At 47.8% G+C, this 18,560-nt stretch overlaps 2 protein-coding genes and 2 non-coding genes across 7 annotated transcripts; all 4 read left to right on the forward strand.

Moving 5' to 3' along the window:
• The first annotated feature begins 107 nt into the window (after positions 1-107).
• On the forward strand, positions 108-5,068 carry RPL21 (ribosomal protein L21). Of its 4 annotated transcripts, none has more exons than XM_056329011.1 (6): positions 108-246; positions 1,318-1,396; positions 1,999-2,060; positions 3,152-3,264; positions 3,922-4,072; positions 4,930-5,068. In XM_056329011.1, exons 2-6 carry the CDS (start codon positions 1,330-1,332, stop codon positions 5,017-5,019), a joined length of 483 nt encoding a protein of 160 aa, XP_056184986.1. In that variant the 5' UTR covers positions 108-246; positions 1,318-1,329; the 3' UTR covers positions 5,020-5,068. The 4 variants fall into 4 exon arrangements, with proteins under 4 accessions (XP_056184986.1, XP_056184987.1, XP_056184990.1 ...); XM_056329012.1 differs by having other exon boundaries at positions 127-199; XM_056329015.1 differs by having other exon boundaries at positions 185-203.
• LOC130145329 (small nucleolar RNA SNORD102) lies at positions 2,863-2,937 on the forward strand. The gene has a single exon (XR_008820480.1). It is a non-coding gene; the product is annotated as a small nucleolar RNA SNORD102 (small nucleolar RNA).
• On the forward strand, positions 3,318-3,450 carry LOC130145343 (small nucleolar RNA SNORA27). Its single transcript, XR_008820493.1, has one exon. It is a non-coding gene; the product is annotated as a small nucleolar RNA SNORA27 (small nucleolar RNA).
• Positions 5,069-12,049: 6,981 nt separating the features above from the next.
• On the forward strand, positions 12,050-13,356 carry RASL11A (RAS like family 11 member A). Its single transcript, XM_056329760.1, has 4 exons — positions 12,050-12,208; positions 12,291-12,347; positions 12,422-12,501; positions 12,704-13,356. The coding sequence occupies exons 1-4, from the start codon at positions 12,088-12,090 to the stop codon at positions 13,154-13,156; spliced, it is 711 nt and encodes a 236-aa protein (XP_056185735.1). The 5' UTR covers positions 12,050-12,087; the 3' UTR covers positions 13,157-13,356.
• Positions 13,357-18,560: the final 5,204 nt, after the last annotated feature.

Raw genomic sequence — 18,560 nt, forward strand, 5'->3', positions numbered from 1 at the left:
GTTAGTTCGTGGTTGTTTATCAGGATCGCCCGCACCAGGGCTTCCTTCAGCAGATTTACCGCAGGCAGGCAGGCAGGCAGGCAGGCAGGCGCCTCCCCGGGACTTTCTCTCAGGCACGGCGCGGGCAGCCGCACGAAGGCCCCGCTGTTAAGCGCGGCCGCGGCGCCGCCTCTTTCTTTTTCTGCCGAGGCGCCATTTTGTAGGTACCCACGGCGAGGTGTGCCGGGCCCTGCTCGCCGGCCTCAGGTGCCTCCCTGACTCCGGGTGGCGGCGGGCAGGCCGGGCTGGCGGCGGGGGTCCTGAAGCTCCGTCTGGGGGTGGCATGGCCTAGCTGGGGCGGGAGGTTGGGGGAGCGAGGAGGCCGCGGCCTGGAGGTCGCGGCGGGCGGCCGGATGCTGAGGGAAGGAGGGAGGGAGCGAGCGAGGGCACCGCCGAGGCAAGCGGCGGGTGCAGGTGCGGAGGAGGGGAGCTCCGCCGAGTCGGTGGTACCTGGCTGCGGGCCCGGTGAGCCCTGCGGCCGCTGGCGGGATGTCGGGGGCTGGGGAGCGGCCCGGTCCGGCCCTGGCAGCGCGGCTGAGGCGGCGCCCTGGCGTGGGGACCGCCGGCTGCGGCGGGGCTGGGGCTTCGCCGCCGTGCCTGGTGGCAGGCGTCCCTGTCGGGCCGCGGGGCGTGTGCGCCTGGTATCGGATGTAACAGTGGCTGATAATTCTGGTACTGAAGCTCTTGCCTTCTGAGTGCCTGCTGAGAAGAGGTTGAGGGAACTGGACTTAGACGACCCGGAGCAGAGGTGTCTTTGGTGGGCACCTAACAGTGCCATGATCCAGACGATGGATCCTCCTGCTTGGCAGGGGCACGTGGCTGGAGTGTGAGACAGCTGGCTTAAGTCAAAATGCGAATCTCTGGCAGCATATAAGGGAAAATTTTTTCTTCATGATAACAGCCAGGCCTCCATACCAGCTGCGCAGGGAGGCTGTGCAGTAATCTCTCTCCATCCTTAAAGGATTTCAAGACCCGACTGGATAAAGCCCTGAGCAACCTGGGTTTATCTCATAGTAGGCCTTGTTTTCAGCAGGAGCTTGAGCTAGGTGACTTGCTAGCATCCATTCTAACCTGAGTTAACCTGTTACCTTACTATATAAATACTGTTTTTTATGAGTGTCCAAGCTAATAATGTTGCTTGAATTGACCCTACAATTTCAGAGTGGTGTCATTGTGACTAGGCTTCAAGACTTGATTTTTCTGAAACGTCTGAAAGTGTCATCAGTCAAACTTTTAGTGAATGAACTAGTACTGAATAATTTGCATTCATTTTTACAGTAATCAGCCAAAATGACGAACACAAAAGGAAAGAGGAGGGGGACACGTTATATGTTCTCAAGGCCATTTCGCAAGCATGGTGAGTATACCTTGTAGTAAGAACATGGTGTGAAGTTACTGACCTGTGGGATGTCAACAGTCCCTAAGTAGCATTTGTAAAACGATGGCTTCTGTCTAAAGGATTCTGACAACTTGGGCTAAAAACTGTAGAATGATGTGCAAGTAAACTCTCAGGTCTTAGAGCTTGTGCATTGGTATTGTGATTGCTTGACAGTAGTAACAATGCTAATTTCATCAGTGTTTGAAAACTAATTTGAAGGTGAACAAAGTATTTCCACAGTTACACTTAAGTAAATGTACAGTTTTTTGCCTCTTAGCAATGAGCAGTGATAACAGCTGTATCCACAATGAAGTAGTGAATAGTTTAGGAATGAGATTAAAACTAATTTTTCCGGAGTTGGTTGGATTTTTTTTTTTAAATTGGGAGTTTGTGAAGAATTAGTTGCCTTTTTAAAAAAAAAGATGGGTTTGATTTCTCAAGTTTATGCCTTTGCAATGGAATTTAAATTTGAGGGTTTTAAGAAAACTTGGATCAAATGCATGAACTGTGTCCCCCACCCCATTTTGTGTGTGTGTGAAATTGTGGGCTTCATAAGTATCCAAATTTCTATTTTTTAACAGGAGTTGTCCCCCTGGCTACCTATATGCGCATCTACAAGAAGGGTGATATAGTTGATATCAAGGTACTTTCTACAATGCCATATAATTAAAAGCTAAAGCGGTGTAATCCTTTTCAGTCTCCAGTTTCTTGAGGTAGTCTTTTTTTTTTTTTTTTTTTTTTTTTTTTTGTTACTTGGGTCATGTGTGTCAACACAAGTATCTGCTGCTCACTTCTGAAGCAATACTGGAATGACTGTGCTACTGAACCAATAGTAATACTTCAGCATCACATGCTGTTCTGTGTGGGGTTTTATATATACATACATACATATATAAAAATTGGCTGTGCTTCGTTACTCTGTGTTCAGCTGAAAAAGTGAGTGAAAAGATGCCGTGTCTAATACTCAAGTTGCTGTGTAATGCTTACTAGCACTACTTCCATAGGAACCCTGGCTGTCATTTTAATAGATGTTCTGTTTTGCGTGACTTGCACCTGCTGTTCAGAAGAGCCATAGTTCATGATGGTGTAGCTAATAGTTACGTCTGTGTCTGTATCATTGTAGGACTGTACTTAAGTATGTACAGGGATGGTGATGGCAAAGTCACATTAAAACTAGAAACCAAGAAATGAATGTAAGAATACATCATATTTATAAATATAGGGGGGAAAAGTGGAGCATTAAGATCAACTGTACTTTCAAAATTAATTTGTAGTGTATCTGAAAGCCTTTCACCAAGGATTCCTACTTTGTTGAATCCTTCAGTTTCATTTCACATGCAGCATTCTCTTAACAATCACACAGAAGATGGTCTGTAATATGCTTGTTTGTTGATTGACTCTTGGAGAACTGCAGTGTTCAAAATTAATGCTTCTTGATGCACTGGAGCTTAATGATGATTGTCTCCCGTGATTGCTTGCTGAAAGCAAAGTGATCCGTCATTTCACCGACACTGAAAGCGACCAGAGTTGTCATAGCAAAATTTGGTAGTCTTCAGATACAAAATGCATGGTTATAAATTCTAATGTACTAGTGAAATAGGAGTATTTTTAAATCAGTCTCAAATAATTGGAGATGTATACTTTAAATAACTTCTGAAAGAAAAGTCCTTGATGTTGCTTTTTTTTGCCCCCAAGTTAAAGTTTACACTTTATTCTTGTTTTACCTCTTAACAGGGTATGGGCACTGTTCAAAAAGGTATGCCCCACAAGTGTTACCATGGCAAGACTGGAAGGGTATATAATGTTACTCAGCACGCTGTGGGCATTATTGTTAACAAGCAGGTTAAGTAAGTAATAAAATTCCTTGTATTGAAACTTTGGGAAAGTTGATCTGTAATTGCACCCTCCTTTCACTTTGCCAGTTAGACAGTTATTGTCTTGATTGGTCATTCAAGGTGGGTAAAGTGTATATCCTTTTTATAACCCAAGCAAATGATGCTTATTTGACTTGGATCCTGTCAAAGGAAACAGTTTTTATTTTTCTGAGGAATACTTTAAGTGATGTTAGCTAATGGAGATTTTCAGACAACTTTCACATTGGTACAGAAATCCTTTCTAAATACTAATTTATATTTGTAGCTGTATTCAACTGGATTTTGTACAGTTTAGTCAGAAGAGGACAAGTGTGGGGTTTTTTCCCCAGGAGTTGGACTGTAGTACAGTGGAAATAAAATCATTTGTTTGTATGCTATAAGGGTAAAAATATGTATTTCCCATAATCTTAACCCAAAATTGTCAGCATGTTGTTAGATATTAATAAGCTTTCAGTTATGCAAGTTATATCTGATTTGTATCTGCAGCAGTGTATTTTGAGTGATTGCCTGTTAAAGAAAAATTAACTGTAATTGAGCTTATGGAGTTAACTCATGTAAGGGCTGTAAAACTAGCTTGGAAGTAGCCTTTTTTCCAAGTGCAGTAGATTAAAAACTGATTCCCTTTCCTAGGGGCAAGATTCTTGCCAAGAGAATTAATGTGCGTATTGAGCATATTAAACATTCCAAGAGCAGAGACAGCTTTCTGCAGCGTGTGAAAGAGAATGAAAAGAAGAAAAAGGAAGCAAAAGAAAAAGGCATTTGGGTTCAACTGAAACGTCAGGTAATATTTTTATGGTAGTTGACACGTTGATTCAGCTCACCAAATAAAAACCAGCTAGAACTAAAACCATTTGAGTAAGATGTTGTTTTCTTCCAAAACAACGGTATTATGCCGTAAACGGAGCTCTTTCTGTCTGGTTTTGAAAAGCAAAACAAAACCAAATCCCCACCACACTTGAATTAAGCTGCTTACAGCATTCTGAAAAATCCAGGTCTGTGGCAGATTGTGTTGGAGGTGTCTGCTGCTGCCACCCTCACTTTGATTCGCAGTCGTTTTGAGGGAGGTTATTCTTTGAGTAGAGCGGCAGCATGCCGTGTATCTGCATCGGAGCTGTCAGATATGTTTGGTGCCTGAACAGAGAACTGCAATGTTCCTGGATGGAAATTGTTGCCTTGGCTGTGACGAAGGGACAGATGCTTCCTGTCCTGTTGCTGATCTGCAGCAGGAGTTCTGGCTGGTTTCTAGCATCAGTGTTGTCTTTAGTTTAGTTGAATTTAGCTGCAACAGTTTCTGTTGTAACCCTTTAAGAAAAGAATGAATAAGTAGACTTCGGAGAGGAGATAATGGCTGTTCCTTCTGGAACCTCCGGGTACATTACTTCATGTTAATGTGGTTAGTAAATTGCAGAAGGTAAATTGTAGGGTTTTTTCATTCAGCAATGAAAGTCAAGCGCACTTCTAGCAGATCATTTTCTTACTGCTATTCTTTGGAGCAAATTTTAAAGAGACTAGGAATGGTAAAATTGCTGTAAATGTTTATATAATAGTATGTTAAATGGTTGTCAAAATGAATTTTCAGTAAGGTTGCTTTTGAGTTTGTGCCATGAGTTTTCTTTTCTTTCTTTTTCCTGTTTACAGCCTGCTCCACCGAGAGAAGCACACTTTGTGAGAACGAATGGCAAGGATCCAGAGCTGCTGGAGCCAATTCCCTATGAATTCATGGCATAATACATATTTTAAAAAAAATAAATTAAAGATCTGGTTTTGGACAAGTGTATGTGATTGTGGCTGTTTCCTTTACTTTTTTGGAACAGATCTTTAGAAACCTTTTCTTCCATTGAAGTTTATTTAACTTGTCTTGCATGGTGCTTGTTTATTTAAATCATCTGCAGCTCTTGCTGATCAGTTTAGTCATTTTTATAGACCATAAATTCTGGGAACACTGAAATTTGCTAATGCTTAGTGATGATCATGAGGTAATCGTGGCATATTTCACCAGCAAACTAAGAGCATATACCAAAAATTGTATAGTATCACTTGAAGGTTTAATCTTTTTAGTGGGAAATGAGGTAACAGGCTTCACACTTCATTCATACAAACTTCTGGCTAAGGGGCCTCAGATTAATACCAAAGAATTGTGGAAACTTTTTGAAAGCAACCTTGAAATGGCCGTGAGTGGATTTTGGTGTTACACCATTGTAACCTGTAAAAGAAGGGGGTTTAGAACATCCCCAGGCCAATAAGCATCCTTATGAAATAGTAGCTTAGAAAAGGCCTTAATTCCAAACTGCCAGCCTTTGTAATTTGATTTTTGTATTGTTATTTTAATTGGCTGGTATAGGTGAACACTTGCATTTTGTATGTTTATTGCATGACTGTTGAACCTAAACACCTACCTGGATGTTCTAATGCATTCCTTCCATCCCAGTGATTTATTGATGCTTCACAAAAACCCGGTGCTACCTGATCAGTGTTTTTTAAATGGAAGAACATCTTCAGCCAACTACTGAACTAACCAGTGCTGGTTTTGTGAGCTTTGTTTGAAATGGTGTGAAGCTTGCTAAAGAAACTGCTGACGGTAACCTTCATGGTTAGATTTGAAAATGTATAAACTCAAGCTTAACTGTGTTACAGCTGCGGATAAATCATATTTTACCTTTGTAAGTGTAACGTAAGGCATTGCTTAGCTACCACAAGTAAGTGATATAAAGGTGATCTCTTTTGCATGTAAAGAGAGTAAAATACTAGAGAAGCTAATGACCTCAAGCAATTTTGTAGGTATTGACTGTTGAAAATTATGGAATGGTCAATTGCAGGACAGCTAATAAGTTTGGGAGTAAGAAATGGAGAGATGTTAAGATTTGCTTTTTTCCTTCATTTTGAGGTGCCTTAAGCAGAAGAGTCAAGCTGTACAGATTACTTATAAATTAAAGGGTTAATGCATGTTTGCGTTTACCTAACATTCAATTGTGGGCGATTCCATTCTCATGGAATGTAGTTGTAGGATGTTGGATTGATTGTCTGGCTTGGCCTTAAGGGTGGCAGGCTTTTTAGGCACAAGAGATTCAAAATCCCAGTGAGCAGATGCTGTGTCTGAGGTTTCTCCAAGCCCCTGTCTCGGAAGATGAAGCAGGCTGTATAGTTGGAATGACTTTGGAAATGCCTTGAAGATGATGGAGCAAAGCCTACCCGTTAACAGACAGATACAGTACCTAGTATTGTGTATTTTGACACTGCATGGATTGGACATGGAGTGCACCACCGTCTCCTGAAGTGAGGTTGATGTGTTCACTGTAGCAGCTTATGCGTGTAGTTTTTATGATTAAGTGGGATTTTCTGGGAGCAGTTAGATTTGCATACTAAGCCTTAGACCTTTATCAGCTGTTTTGGCTTGTCAGTTTCCACAACAAATTAAAAATCTGTGTTTGGCTCACAAGCATTGTTTTCCATTAGGGTTTGCATCTGAAGGAATTAAGTGGGAGGCTTTCTTGGGTACAAGCTGTGGTGATGGTATGTTAGATTTATTTTTTTTTCTCATGCACGCTTGTGTAAGTTGTTTAGGTCTGTGTTTGGTTTGTACTTCTCAGTATTGCAGTGAATTATCAGTAGCAACATGATGAAATGGTTAACCTTCAGTGGTGGGTAGTTCTAAATTTCTGAACTTGCTTCCAACAATTTGGAATAGTAAGACTAGACAGCATATAGTCTCACTTAAGAGCTGTGCTTCAAGAGACACCGTGCATTACAGCGGTTTCCAATTTATTTGGTTTCAGTGTTTTTAAGGTCACTATGCCAACAGTAGATGCTCATGTATTTGGAAGCTGTGTGTGGGCTGGGAGGAGAAGGAGAGGATGCTTCCCTTGGTCAGGATTCCCAGAAATGACTGAAAATGAAATTGTTTGTACCGGAAGAGAATAGCCTTTTTTGGGGTTTTTACTGTTTGAAAACAGAACAAGTTAACTAAGGTTTGGTTGGCCTGTCTTGGGTGTGTAGATACTACCTGTTAGTTGCTGTCAGTGCAGTGGTGGTTTTCCTGGTAGTCTCAGGTTTGCAGAAGCACAGCCCGGATATTTACAGGTCTTGGTATCTGCTGTTGAAGTTTGCTTCCCTCGTGTTCAGCTGCCCTGTTTTTGCACAGTCCTGACGAAAGAGGGAGATCTGTGAATTGAGAAAAGTTGAATAACTGCCTGTCAGGACACCTTCAGTCATGAAACTAGAGTCTAACTTGAAACGTGTCCTTCTTGATGGGATAGTTTTAAGTGCATGTGGGACTTGCCAAAGGTGTGGGAAGAAAGGGAAGTGATGTTGGCAGTTGAGCCTCTCCACCCAGAGGGGTGGAGAAAGTGTGCTTGCTTGTGGTGGTTGGGTTGCAAGTTCTCCCCTTCGGCTTGCTCTGGAAGGGGTTTTGCACACTCGACCCATAAGCTGTAACCAGTTCTCTGTGGTCCTGTTCTGAGGCTGTGCTTAGCATGCAAAACCTCGCCATGAGCATGCCAGCTACAAGCTAGCTACAAGCTCTTCATACCATGACAGCCAAACTTTGTTTCATTCCGTGATACTTTGAATTGTGGAGAGCTGTTGTGAAATCTGGAAAGCTATAGGTTTCCCATACAATTGGACACACTGTGAGCTAGCAGAATTCAGGAATCCCTAGTTCAAAAGCCAGTTTTGCAGAAGTTTGGTGTATGTTAACCTGTCATCCAGTCCCCTTCTAGCACAGAGGCTTTGTTACCCCAGAGCTGGTGGACAGGCGGTTCCTGTCCAACGCGTGGAGAGTGAAGTGGCTGTGGATTAGCACAAGCCAGTACACTTCAGTGTGGTGCTTTGTCGCTGTTTCGTAGAGCCTAATTAGGAGGTGGGGGCCGAGCTGTCTCCTTACCAGGTTCTACTGCCTCGAACCTTTGCAGCTGGTGCCCTGCCAGGATGTCATGCGGTCTTTAGACAGGCAGGGAAGCCACCTGAGCTGTTGGCTTTGTCCTTTTTTAGTGTATCCGTGACACCAAGACCTCAGGTTTCCCGAGGGCTGTGTAGGCAGTGTTCATGCTAACACTGTGTGTGGCCAGGAAGGTCAGTGAAAGGACCGGGGAGGAGGAACCATGCCCATGCAAAGGGGCTGTGGGCTGAGGGCCCTAGGAGGGAGCAGGTGAAGTGTGCGTGCCTGAGGGGAGCAAGGGATGTATGGACACCTCCATCCCCATTCCTGGTGGGGGGCAGGTAAGCAGCTGCCGTGGGGATATGCTAACAATCCATGCTTATGTAATCTTCCTGTTGGGTGTATCAGATGGGGGAAAACGGTCTTGACCTTCACTCAGTTGTCCTCAGCGCAGTCCTGGACTTGGCAGGTTCATGGCCCTCATGATGAAAGGGGCGTCTAGCATCCCAGACACAGATCCTGTGCGGGGGTGTCCTGGCTGGTCCAGAGGGTGCCAAGAGCAGCCTGTACACCTGCCAGAGGAGGTGACGCTCCCTGTCCCACCAGGCAGGACAGGCTCGCCCTGTCCTTGCAGACTGCAAGGCACCATGGATTCCTGTAGTTCAGGTGTGTGGTGAAAAGACAAGGTTCAACTGAGCTCGTCATTGTCTGGGTAGCCCCTCATGACTTGGGGGGTGTGTGTGCGTGCGCACGCGCATGTGTGGGTAGTGTCTCCCACAGTGCAGGGGGCACCTTCTGCTGCACACAGTCTTCTCCTTGCATGGGAAGAAGGTACCAGCTGTCCCTGCAATCCACAGGGCAGTGGTATGGAAGACGCAGATTACGAGCTCTTCCTGTCCATGCATCTCCCTTGGTGGACGTACTATGAAGGTCTACATAAGAATCAACTTGTAGCTGCTGGGATTTATGTTGTCATAACCATCCTTGTTGAAGCGTGGGGTAGGGACATCACTCCCATCACCACCCATACAGCTCAGGAACCCAGAAAAATAGAAAGCTCTGGCTAAGGTTGCTGATTTAAGTTTCCACTATTTGGGTGCTGGCCCTTGGGCCCTCAGTCACCTTTTTGTCCATGCCCACTCCAAACTCCTTGGCTGTTGATCAGCAGGCATTGGGGAGTCTAAGGAATACCTGCGGTCTTGCCTTGTGCTCCTGAAAGTTCCTAGGAGAGTGGTGAAGCCATGCCAGCTCACAGCAAAGGTTCTTGCCAGTGCTTCTCCACGTGGAAAAGCTTTGTGCTTGCTGCTGGTTATCTCACATGGTCCTACCATTCTTAAGCCCAGAACTTCTAGCTGACTCCACCACAGCAGCAGAGACTCCCAGGAAAACACTGTATTCTGTTTCTTAGAGAAGAGCTCCAGAGGCTCTCGGGACAGCCTTCCTGCTGCAGCCACAGCAGTAAGTCACCTACTCCCTCCCCCCAAAGTACCGGCTGTTGATTGTTGCCAGGGCTCGGAACAGGGAGGTGGGTCAGGCAGGTTGTGGTGTCCCTGGGTCATCGTGTGAACAGGAGTGAGTGGTGTTGCTGTGGGAAAGGGGATAGTGATAGGCCATAGGGATGGTGGCATGGGCCACCTGCATGGGATGGATGGAAGTGCAGCGTGGCACTTCCAAATACAATCTCCAGCTGAGAAAGGAAAGGCTCCTTGGGATAGCTTTGAGGTTCATACATCCCAGGGATTGCTTAGCATGGGGACAGCTAATCTGAGCCCCCCTATGTGAGGAATCTGAGCCCCAGCTGCTTCGGCCTGCTGAACTGCTCCTGTTGCACCAGAGTAGGTGCTGATGGAGAGACAGCTCATCACCCCCCTGGAAATTAATTCCTTTGCAGGCTTTCCTACCTGGGTTTCTGCACTGTCATCTCCGTGCCTGACCATCACCGTCTGCCCTTTCAGGGTGCTCTCAGCAGCAGGCGAGGCAGCATGAGCTCTACAGCTGCCCAGGAAAAGAGTAGCTCCTCAAGTTTTGGGAACGGTGTTATGTTAATACTACTGCTTTCACAGCTCGGCACCTGGGAATCATCTGCCTGGAGTGGACTCTGTTCAGCAGCCTTCCAAGGGCATGCTGCACTGAGTCTGATAGCTCTTTTGTAAAGAAACGTGTAAGAATAGCCTGGCTGGCACTGCGAGCGAGGCCAAAGACAAGTGGTCCCATGACAATGAGAGCAGATTACAGTAGCATGAACCTCTGGAAACCAAAAGCTTTTAGTGGTACAAGAGAAATCTTGTTTATAAAATGAAAGGGCTCACTGGCGTGGTGGGGAGTGTAGAAATTTTAGAGGCAATCAGTTTTTGAAGGTGAAAAGTGCCCTTGATGTTAGGGGTTCTTAGGCACTAGAGTAACGCAAATAATCAACAGCACTTCTTTCACCGTGCTCTTGTGCAGGCACTGCTTCAACAGGTTAATTAGCATGGCCTTAACTTCTGTGAAGTGTGTGCAACCCTTCAGCAAAGAGCAGCATGGAATCACCACCAGGTAGAACATTTCTGGGGTGCCAGGGGAGGATCTTTAAATAGGGCAGAATGTTGTTGTGGGGGGTGGCTGGTCCTTTGGCTGCTGTGGGGTGCAGAGCCTGAGCTATGCCTCTGCTCCCTGCACAAACTCCGTGCCCATGGGCAGCAGGGTCCCCACCCTTGTCCCCACAGTGCCAAGCGTTTACTTTCCTCAGTGACATCTTTGCTCCGGCAGAGCAGAGCTGGCAGCATTGTTCTGGTGTTGTCATGTTGCTGGAGGGACTGGGGCTGAGGATGCCCAGAGAAGTGCGGAGCAGGTTGGGTACCTGGGCCCTTGCAGGGATGTAGGGAGAAAGCAAGAGGGAGGACAAGAGGAAAGCAAGGAAAAACATGACTTGTGTGCATCTCCAGAGAGCTGTATTGAAGGGAGCGCAGCAGCAGCACACAGCCCCACTACTGCTGAGGTTCAGCTCTGTTGCCTGCATGCAGGTGACCAGGGGTGCCTGGGCTGCCCGCAGCAGTGCCGTCACCCCATGGTGCTGGGCTGTGAGACAGCGGTGAGACTGCTCCTTTTGAGTACCAGCCTGCTGGCCGCCTCCATCTCGTTTCCTTTGTGTGTATCTCCCAGATGAAAATGAAACAGCCCTTGAACGGATTATTCATCTTGTGAACGCTTACACGCTTGCAAAGCAGCGTGCTGCAGCAGTGGTTTTACAGGAGCCAGGGCAACCATTGGCAGAGGCTGGAGCATCTGTGCAGCTGTTCGTGGCTTTGAGACTCCTTTAATGGCAGCCTGTGGTGGAGCACCTTCTTGTTTGGAACTTTCTTCCCCTTCAAAAAACCAAAGGGCCTCGTCCAGACCTTAAGGCCCCCGTGGACTGCTTTGGTTTCGGGGCTGGCTCTTGCTTGATCCACAAAGCTGGGGTTTTGGGGCTGGCTGGGGAGGGATGTGTCCAGGTGTGGGAAACAAGTTAGCCTGAGAGAAAAGAATAAACCGCTCCCTTCTTTTCGTGTGGGGAGGGTGCAGGAAGCAGGAGCCCCTTGCCGCGGTTGGGGCCGGTGCGGGGGAGCACCCCGTTACTGCCCGGCGGGGGTGATGCAGGCGGGGTGCCGCTGTGTCCGGGTTGCCCGGGCTGTCCCCTGCCCCGCTGGTGCCCGCGGCCAGGGCGGAGGGATGGGGATGGGGGCGCCCCACGGCCCGGGAACGGGGCAGGGGGTGGTGGGGAAGGGGCCGGGTACAAGCGCGGGGGGGCGGGAGCTGCGGGGCGGTACCGCCGGGGGCGGTGGCCGGGCTGGGGGCGGTGCAGCCGGCGGGGCGGCCCCGCCACGGCGCTGCTGGCGGAGCCTTGAAAAGCCGCTGCCGGGGGAGCCGAGCCGAGCTGAGCCGGGCCGGGCCGGGCCGCGCCTCCCATGCGCCTGCCCAGCATGTCCCAGCCCTTCCTGCTGGCGCCCATCGCCGAGTGCGCCCCGGGGCCGCCCGGCGCCCAGCTCCGCCTGGCCGTGCTGGGCGCCCGCGGGGTGGGCAAGAGCGGTGAGTGCGGGGGGGGGGCGGGGGGCGCGGGCTGCCCCTCTCCCCGCGTCCCCCCGCCTGACGCGGCCGCTCTGTCTTGCAGCGATGATCGTGCGGTTCTTGACGAAGCGGTTCATCGGCGACTACGAGCCCAACACAGGTGAGGCAGGGGGCGGCGGGGCGCGGCGGGGCCCCCGCGGCCGGGCTGGTGCCTGACGGCTCTCTGCTCCCCAGGCAACCTCTACTCCAGGCTGGTCCAGCTGGAGGGGGACCCCGTCGCCGTGCAAATCCAAGACACGCCGGGGTGCATCCAGGTACGGAGGTGCTTCAGATCGATCGGTTCTTCTCCGCCACCTGAAGGCTCAGCTTCTGAGCCTCGCTTTCCCAGGGCCAGGGTGGGCAGCTCTGTCTCCCGAGACTGAGCTCAGCCTTCCCCTTGGAGCCGGTGCTGTCTATAGTACAAGCTCTATGCTTTCACGGCACGACACCAAATCTGGGCTCTCTGTTGTACCGCAGGTGCAGGAGGACTGTGTGCAGGTGCTAGACTCCCTGTCCAGGTGTGTGAAGTGGGCAGAGGGCTTCCTTCTGGTCTACTCCATCACAGACTACAGCAGCTACCAGTCAGTCCGACCTCTCTACCAGCACATACGCAAGGTCCACCCAGATGCCAGGACTCCCGTCATAATTGTGGGGAACAAGGCAGACCTCCTCCATGCCAGGCAAGTACAGGCGAAAGAGGGACTACAGCTGGCAAACGAACTGGGCAGCCTGTTCTTGGAAATCTCCACGAGCGATGACTCCCAAGGTGTCGGTGATGTTTTCCAGTATCTTTGCAAGGAGGTCAGCAAACTACAGCATGCCGGCAGCACGGACAGGAGGCGGTCATCCATCATCCCTCGGCCCAAATCTCCCAACATGCAAGATCTAAAGAGACGTTTCAAACAGGCTTTGTCTTCCAAAGTCAAATAAGCCCCCTGATGAGATCCTGTGTGATTCGATAGACTTTATTTTTGTAAACTTGTTAATAAAAATCTTTATTTTTGTACTAAAGCCAGCGGTATGGAAGTAAGTATGTTGAAGCTTGTCATTTTCTTGCCATTCTCTCTTGTTTGACTGGTTGAGTTATTTAAAAATAATAAATAAAAAAAGCTGCATTGCAACTAAATAGAGGGAGTTGGAGAAGGTTGGGTTTTTTTGCCAGGAGGTTTTGATTCCATTTCTGTTTTGGGCTGGGATATGCTGTTTTTATCCCGCTCAGATACTTTTTTGGGGCCTCTGTTTCCTGTTTGTAAAATAGGAGCGATAATGATGTAACACTCGCCTGCTGTTATAAAACGCTTGGAAAGCCTTTGATGGAAAGCTTTATATGGAGAGAAAAAAAGCTCTATTAAAACGTGAAAATGTAAAACTGTCTGTAACAATTCTGGTTATAGTAGGATCACTTTCCTCCCTCAAAACTGCTGTTTTGCTTGCACCTGTAATTGCCTGGATGATGATAAGCTGTTAGGAATGAATTTCGGTTTCTGATGTTCTTTAGAGATGTATCCCACAGAATTAATCTTTTGAGCCCCAAGCATTTAACAGGAGGGTTGAGTTTCTCCTAGTGATTACCATGGAAGAAAGTGCTGAGCAATCCGCAGCAGAGGAGTGTGTGGGATGGCTCTTGCTTTCTCTGGAGATGTGTGATAGGAAGGACTGATGCGTAGGTTCCCTTAACAGAAAATAGCTACATTTAAAAGGAATTGCATCTTTTATGTTCCCCAGGGCAATTTTGTCGCCATTGGAAACAGGTCAGACTCTACTCTTCCTTCACATAAGCTCTAAACCATACTAGAATGGGTTTTATTAACTGCTTGCTGGGTGTCTGAGCTTGGAATGTGGGGTTTTGCACTTCAAATATGCCTTTGAAGCATGTGCATGGTGTTGGTAAAAAATAAAGCTCTACTCCACGCTCAGTAAGTGTGGAAGTGGAGTCATCTGTACAGGGCAAAACTTGCTGTCCCCACTCAAGCTCAACTCCAGTAAGAGATATGTGGATTTGATTTGATTTGATTATTTTAACCTCATAGATTAAGTCCAAAGACTGTTTTCTTCTGCCCTTTTCTTAGGAAAGGTGGCAGGTAGCTGCTGTGTAACTCCTTGTACTGCAGGGACGTGGCTGTACCTTGCAGTTAGCAGGCAGCCTCTGTTGTTTCTGACCCCTGGGACTTGAAGCTTTCTGGGACATCTCCGCTGCTGATCTGCAGGTGAAAGTCTTCTTGATGGTGGTAATTGAGGGAAGGGTGACTGAGCAAGTTAAGGATGATGCTCTAGAAGGAAGCATCGGAGGCCCCTGTTAGTGCTGGTTAGGGGTGTGGGATGCCAGCAGCTCTATTCCCCATCCAGGGCCACGTGGACATCAGTCCAGGCATGTTACCTGTATTATCTCCTCTATGAAGGCCCTGTGCTGCCCTACCAAAGGGAACGGGAGAGCTCCAGACCTTCAAGAACAGACTGAAACTGGGACTGCAAACTGGGTCCAAAAGTCTTGAGTTAATTCAATGAAGTGCAAAAGCATGGTGGCAGCCTGGACAAGTCAGAATATTGTTTTAAACACACTTTAAATATTTCTTTGCTGTGAGAGTTGCTCTGCCAGGCCCAGAACATTGGGCTGGGGGCTCAAGGGGAGCAGGGCTGCAGGGTTGATGAGAATGACCACATCCCTAGCAGGCTTGAACTCACCACAGGGGCCACACATTCACAGGGAAATTTGAAGGGGAGCTGAAAAATCACAAGTGAGATATTTATGCAGCATTTCACCATCCTGAAACAAGTGATAACAAATTGTTTCCAAGAGAACTCACCACTGTGATACAGTTTTGGTTGTTTTTTAAACTGTAGCTTTTGCCTTTGGAAATGCCAAAGCTTGATTTCCTACTCATGGATCCAGTACAGAGTTTCACCAAGAAGCTGCTAAAGGTATCCAGCTCCTGTATTGGCACAAAATATGCTAAAAGGGTAATGTACTGGACCTGTCCACATCTCACTGTGGTCCTCAAAGGCCAGGTTATAAAGAGTGTTTTGCACCAACATCTGGCACCTCCCATTGTCCCTGGTGAAGCAGGAGCTCGGGGCCCTGCTGTGGTACGGGGGCAGTTTGTGCAGGAGCTGGTGGGCACACGGAGGGATGAGCAAGAGCAGGAAGGTAAATACAGTCATTTGCCCCATCTTTGCTATAGGAAGAACCTAAAGAGATGCCCCTCGTTACATAGGCACCCATGTTCAGGTGGAGGTGCAAACCCTCCCGTCCCTTCCCTGCACTTGCCATGCTGTTGGGCTGGTTCACCTGCATGTCAGGGGCAGGATGAGGGGCATATCCTCCGGGATATAACAGGGAATCCTGCCAGCTAATGTATGCCCACGGCAGGGAGGGAGAGCTGCTCTGACCTGGCTCCAGTCTAAGACAGCAGCTGAGCTGGGGCATTCAGGATAATGCTTTTGGGTACAGGTACAAAAATCGGGCATTTAGGCTATTTGTCAGAATTTGCCCTGGCTGGCACAGATTTAGCTTCACCCAGGAATTTTCAGTCCGTGTGACCCTGAGCTGATAGGCAAAGCTCAGGAGGAGCCCACTAGCTCCCAGGTCATTTTGCCCTGGCATTTTTTTCAGTCCAGGGCAAACGGGCAAAGAGGGGCACGTCAGGGCAGGGAGGGAAAAGCATTTCTCAAGTGCTAGCAGAGGAGCTCCAAAGCCTTGTTTCTCTTGGGCCACGGCTACTCATGCTCTCCCTACCAAATACTCGCTGTCACCAGTTTCTAAGCCCTTCACCCAGAGGCCAGGACAGCTTCAGGAGGGTAAGTGGGGCATGGCCCAGCCTTTCTCCTTGATCAGAGGAAAATAAGTGTCTGCCTCCTTCCTCCCACCACCTCTGCTGTGAAACAGAATCACAGCAATTTCCCCTGACAAGAAGGATGAGTGGGTTTTCAGGAGGGAAGTGTGCGGCATCACGCATTATTATGGCTGCTACTACATCAGCATCTCCCCCGTTGGGCTATTTTGTCTAGTTATCTCCAAGCACTGAAATCATCCAGTAACGGTTTAAGACTTCATGAATTTTAAAACACTAGCTGCCATCAACCTGCTCTGCATGCTTCAGTTCTGGAGCCACAGATCCCCAGACAGACATAGGGATGTTTTCTTCAGAAGGCTTTACGGATGTCCCCTCGCTTTCTGCCCTGTTTGAGCAGCCTGGACCCAGGCTGCTTCCTTGCTGTGTCTTGGCAGGGACTTGGCTATCAGCACACGCGGTGCTCAGTACTGCAGGTCCATCCTGTATTTCTGTGGTTTGTTGAGATGAAGGACTGTGAACAAGATGGATTGTGAGCAAGGGTTGCATTCACACTGTAGGCAAGAGCTGGGTTCCAGCTTTGGTCAAGGAGCAAAAGCGGTTGAGGCTTGGGTGGACAGACAACTGGAAACAAATGTGCATCCCATGCCTGGACCTCCTATAAAACAATTTTAGTCCTGTGGGACTTCAACAGCTTTTGGTGAAGCTGCTGTTTATTTAAGAAGGTCTGAATAGGTTCAGAATAAAGTCCTTTAGGGAAAGTTGACCTTTAGCAGCAGTTGTTGCACTTGGCTCATGACCACTAGTGATTCACACCAGCAAGACAGCAAGATCTCTTCAGTTGCTCCTAAAGTCAGGATCTGAAGCCAGTTGTCCTTCTAGGAGCAATATCTCCAGGGGTGATGCTGTCACCGCATCACTGCACCAAGGTACATGCAATCCTCCAAAGAGCTTTCTTCCTGAGGTACCTTCAGAGTGATGTCCCTGAAAAACTTATTCTGAGTTAAAGCACGGCTCACAAAGCAGCAGCTCAGCTTCAATTTTGCATTATTAGTGATAACTCAGACTTCCAGAAAACCCCATTGATTCTCAAATTTGCTCTTCCACCACTCTCCTCTTTCCACCTATCCAAAAAGAAGGAGAAAACGTTGCCTTTTTGTTGAAACTGGTTTTGAGATAATTGGTTTATGAAGTTTTCTTACTTCATTGTTTGGTGGTCTTGACTGAAAGAAATATAAATACATATTGTGGCTTCTTATGCCAGTGTATATTGTGGAGCATAACCAGTTATACGATGTCATCCCACACTACTAAAAGAACAACTAGGCTATAGAAATTGTGTAACATTTCATTGGCCTGTAATACTTGATTTACAACTGGGAAGCTATGTAGTAAACTTTGCATGATGATTATAGAGCTCCACAGATGCTGCAGCTGCTGTTTCTAAAAATGCATTTGGTTGTTTGCTATCCATGTTTTGCTTTCATTTTGCTTTCTTGACTGGAAATAACCATCCAGAGGAGAAATCCTCACCCAGAGGCCCTCATGGAGTGAGCTGCTGTGTATAGGTGGCTGCTTTAGCCCCATGCCTTATCCTCCGGGCTTTGCTGGGTAAGTGCTTGGACAAAAGCATCTGCCCATGTGTGGGGCTTGTGGGGTTATGGTTCAGTGGACTGAATATTTTGCTCTTATCTGTGCATGACATTGACATTAAAGTGTATCTGTCCAGGAAATTGCGCAAGGTTATTTGTCAACCTGCATTACTGGGAAGTAGTAATTAATTCTTAAAGCTGGAATATTTCTCTTCTAAGGCATTTGGCTCTTTTCCCATTACTCAAAAAGACTTCTCAGGTTTCAGATGGGCCTTGTAAACATTTCATAGTAATTTCCCCTCTTGGGATGGTAAGCCAGTGTCAGCAAATATTGTTTCTGGGAGCAGCTCTGAGAAGAGGGGACTAAAGCCTCTCCCAGTTGGGGCAGCAAGGTGAATTACTAACTCCAGTCCCACACCCGGTATTTCCTTCCCCTCCTGCAAACAAATCCCAGCACAGGCAGAGACATGCCTGTTGTCTGGGGCTCACAGCCCTGAACCCTCCCAGGAGCCTTCAGGAGCACAGTTTGAACTGAACCACGCTTAGCAAGCAGACTTTGCACTGATCCCATTTCTTTTGATATTAAGAAGTCTGAAGATCTCTCTAACCCTGCGAGATAGAACTGGCAGAAGCCTGAGGAATGCAGAGATCACAGAGAAATCACAGCAACAGCAGCGTGGTATTGGCAGCCCCTTAGGGCCTGAAGCAGCTAAGGAGGTGTTGCCTACCTGTAACGCAAGAGCAGGCCATAAATTTGGATACGGTTAGGCTGATTTGGATGAAAATAGATGGGTTGCACTCAGCTGCTGGGAAGGAGAAGGTCTGGTGGTCACCCCACCAAGCCCAGCACCAGTGACAGGGGCAGCTGCCCCCCCAGCCCCCAGGAGTTAGCCCTGGGTCCTGCCAGCAGCTGGGGGGGGACTCCCCTCACCTGAACTGAGACATCTACAAGAA

The sequence above is a fragment of the Falco biarmicus genome, chromosome 2 (assembly GCF_023638135.1).
Source record: "Falco biarmicus isolate bFalBia1 chromosome 2, bFalBia1.pri, whole genome shotgun sequence".
Taxonomy (NCBI): Eukaryota; Metazoa; Chordata; class Aves; order Falconiformes; family Falconidae; genus Falco; species Falco biarmicus.

What these genes read in the sequence shown, in the direction of transcription:
- RASL11A (XM_056329760.1), top strand. Translation starts at nt 12,088, where the DNA reads ATGCGCCTGCCCAGCATGTCCCAGCCCTTCCTGCTGGCGCCCATCGCC. An exon ending in CGACTACGAGCCCAACACAG is followed by an intron (nt 12,348 to 12,421) that starts GTGAGGCAGGGG and finishes TCTGCTCCCCAG; the next exon opens with GCAACCTCTACTCCAGGCTG. An exon ending in ACACGCCGGGGTGCATCCAG is followed by an intron (nt 12,502 to 12,703) that starts GTACGGAGGTGC and finishes GTTGTACCGCAG; the next exon opens with GTGCAGGAGGACTGTGTGCA.
- RPL21 (XM_056329011.1), top strand. Translation starts at nt 1,330, where the DNA reads ATGACGAACACAAAAGGAAAGAGGAGGGGGACACGTTATATGTTCTCA. An exon ending in AAGGCCATTTCGCAAGCATG is followed by an intron (nt 1,397 to 1,998) that starts GTGAGTATACCT and finishes ATTTTTTAACAG; the next exon opens with GAGTTGTCCCCCTGGCTACC. An exon ending in GGGTTCAACTGAAACGTCAG is followed by an intron (nt 4,073 to 4,929) that starts GTAATATTTTTA and finishes TCCTGTTTACAG; the next exon opens with CCTGCTCCACCGAGAGAAGC.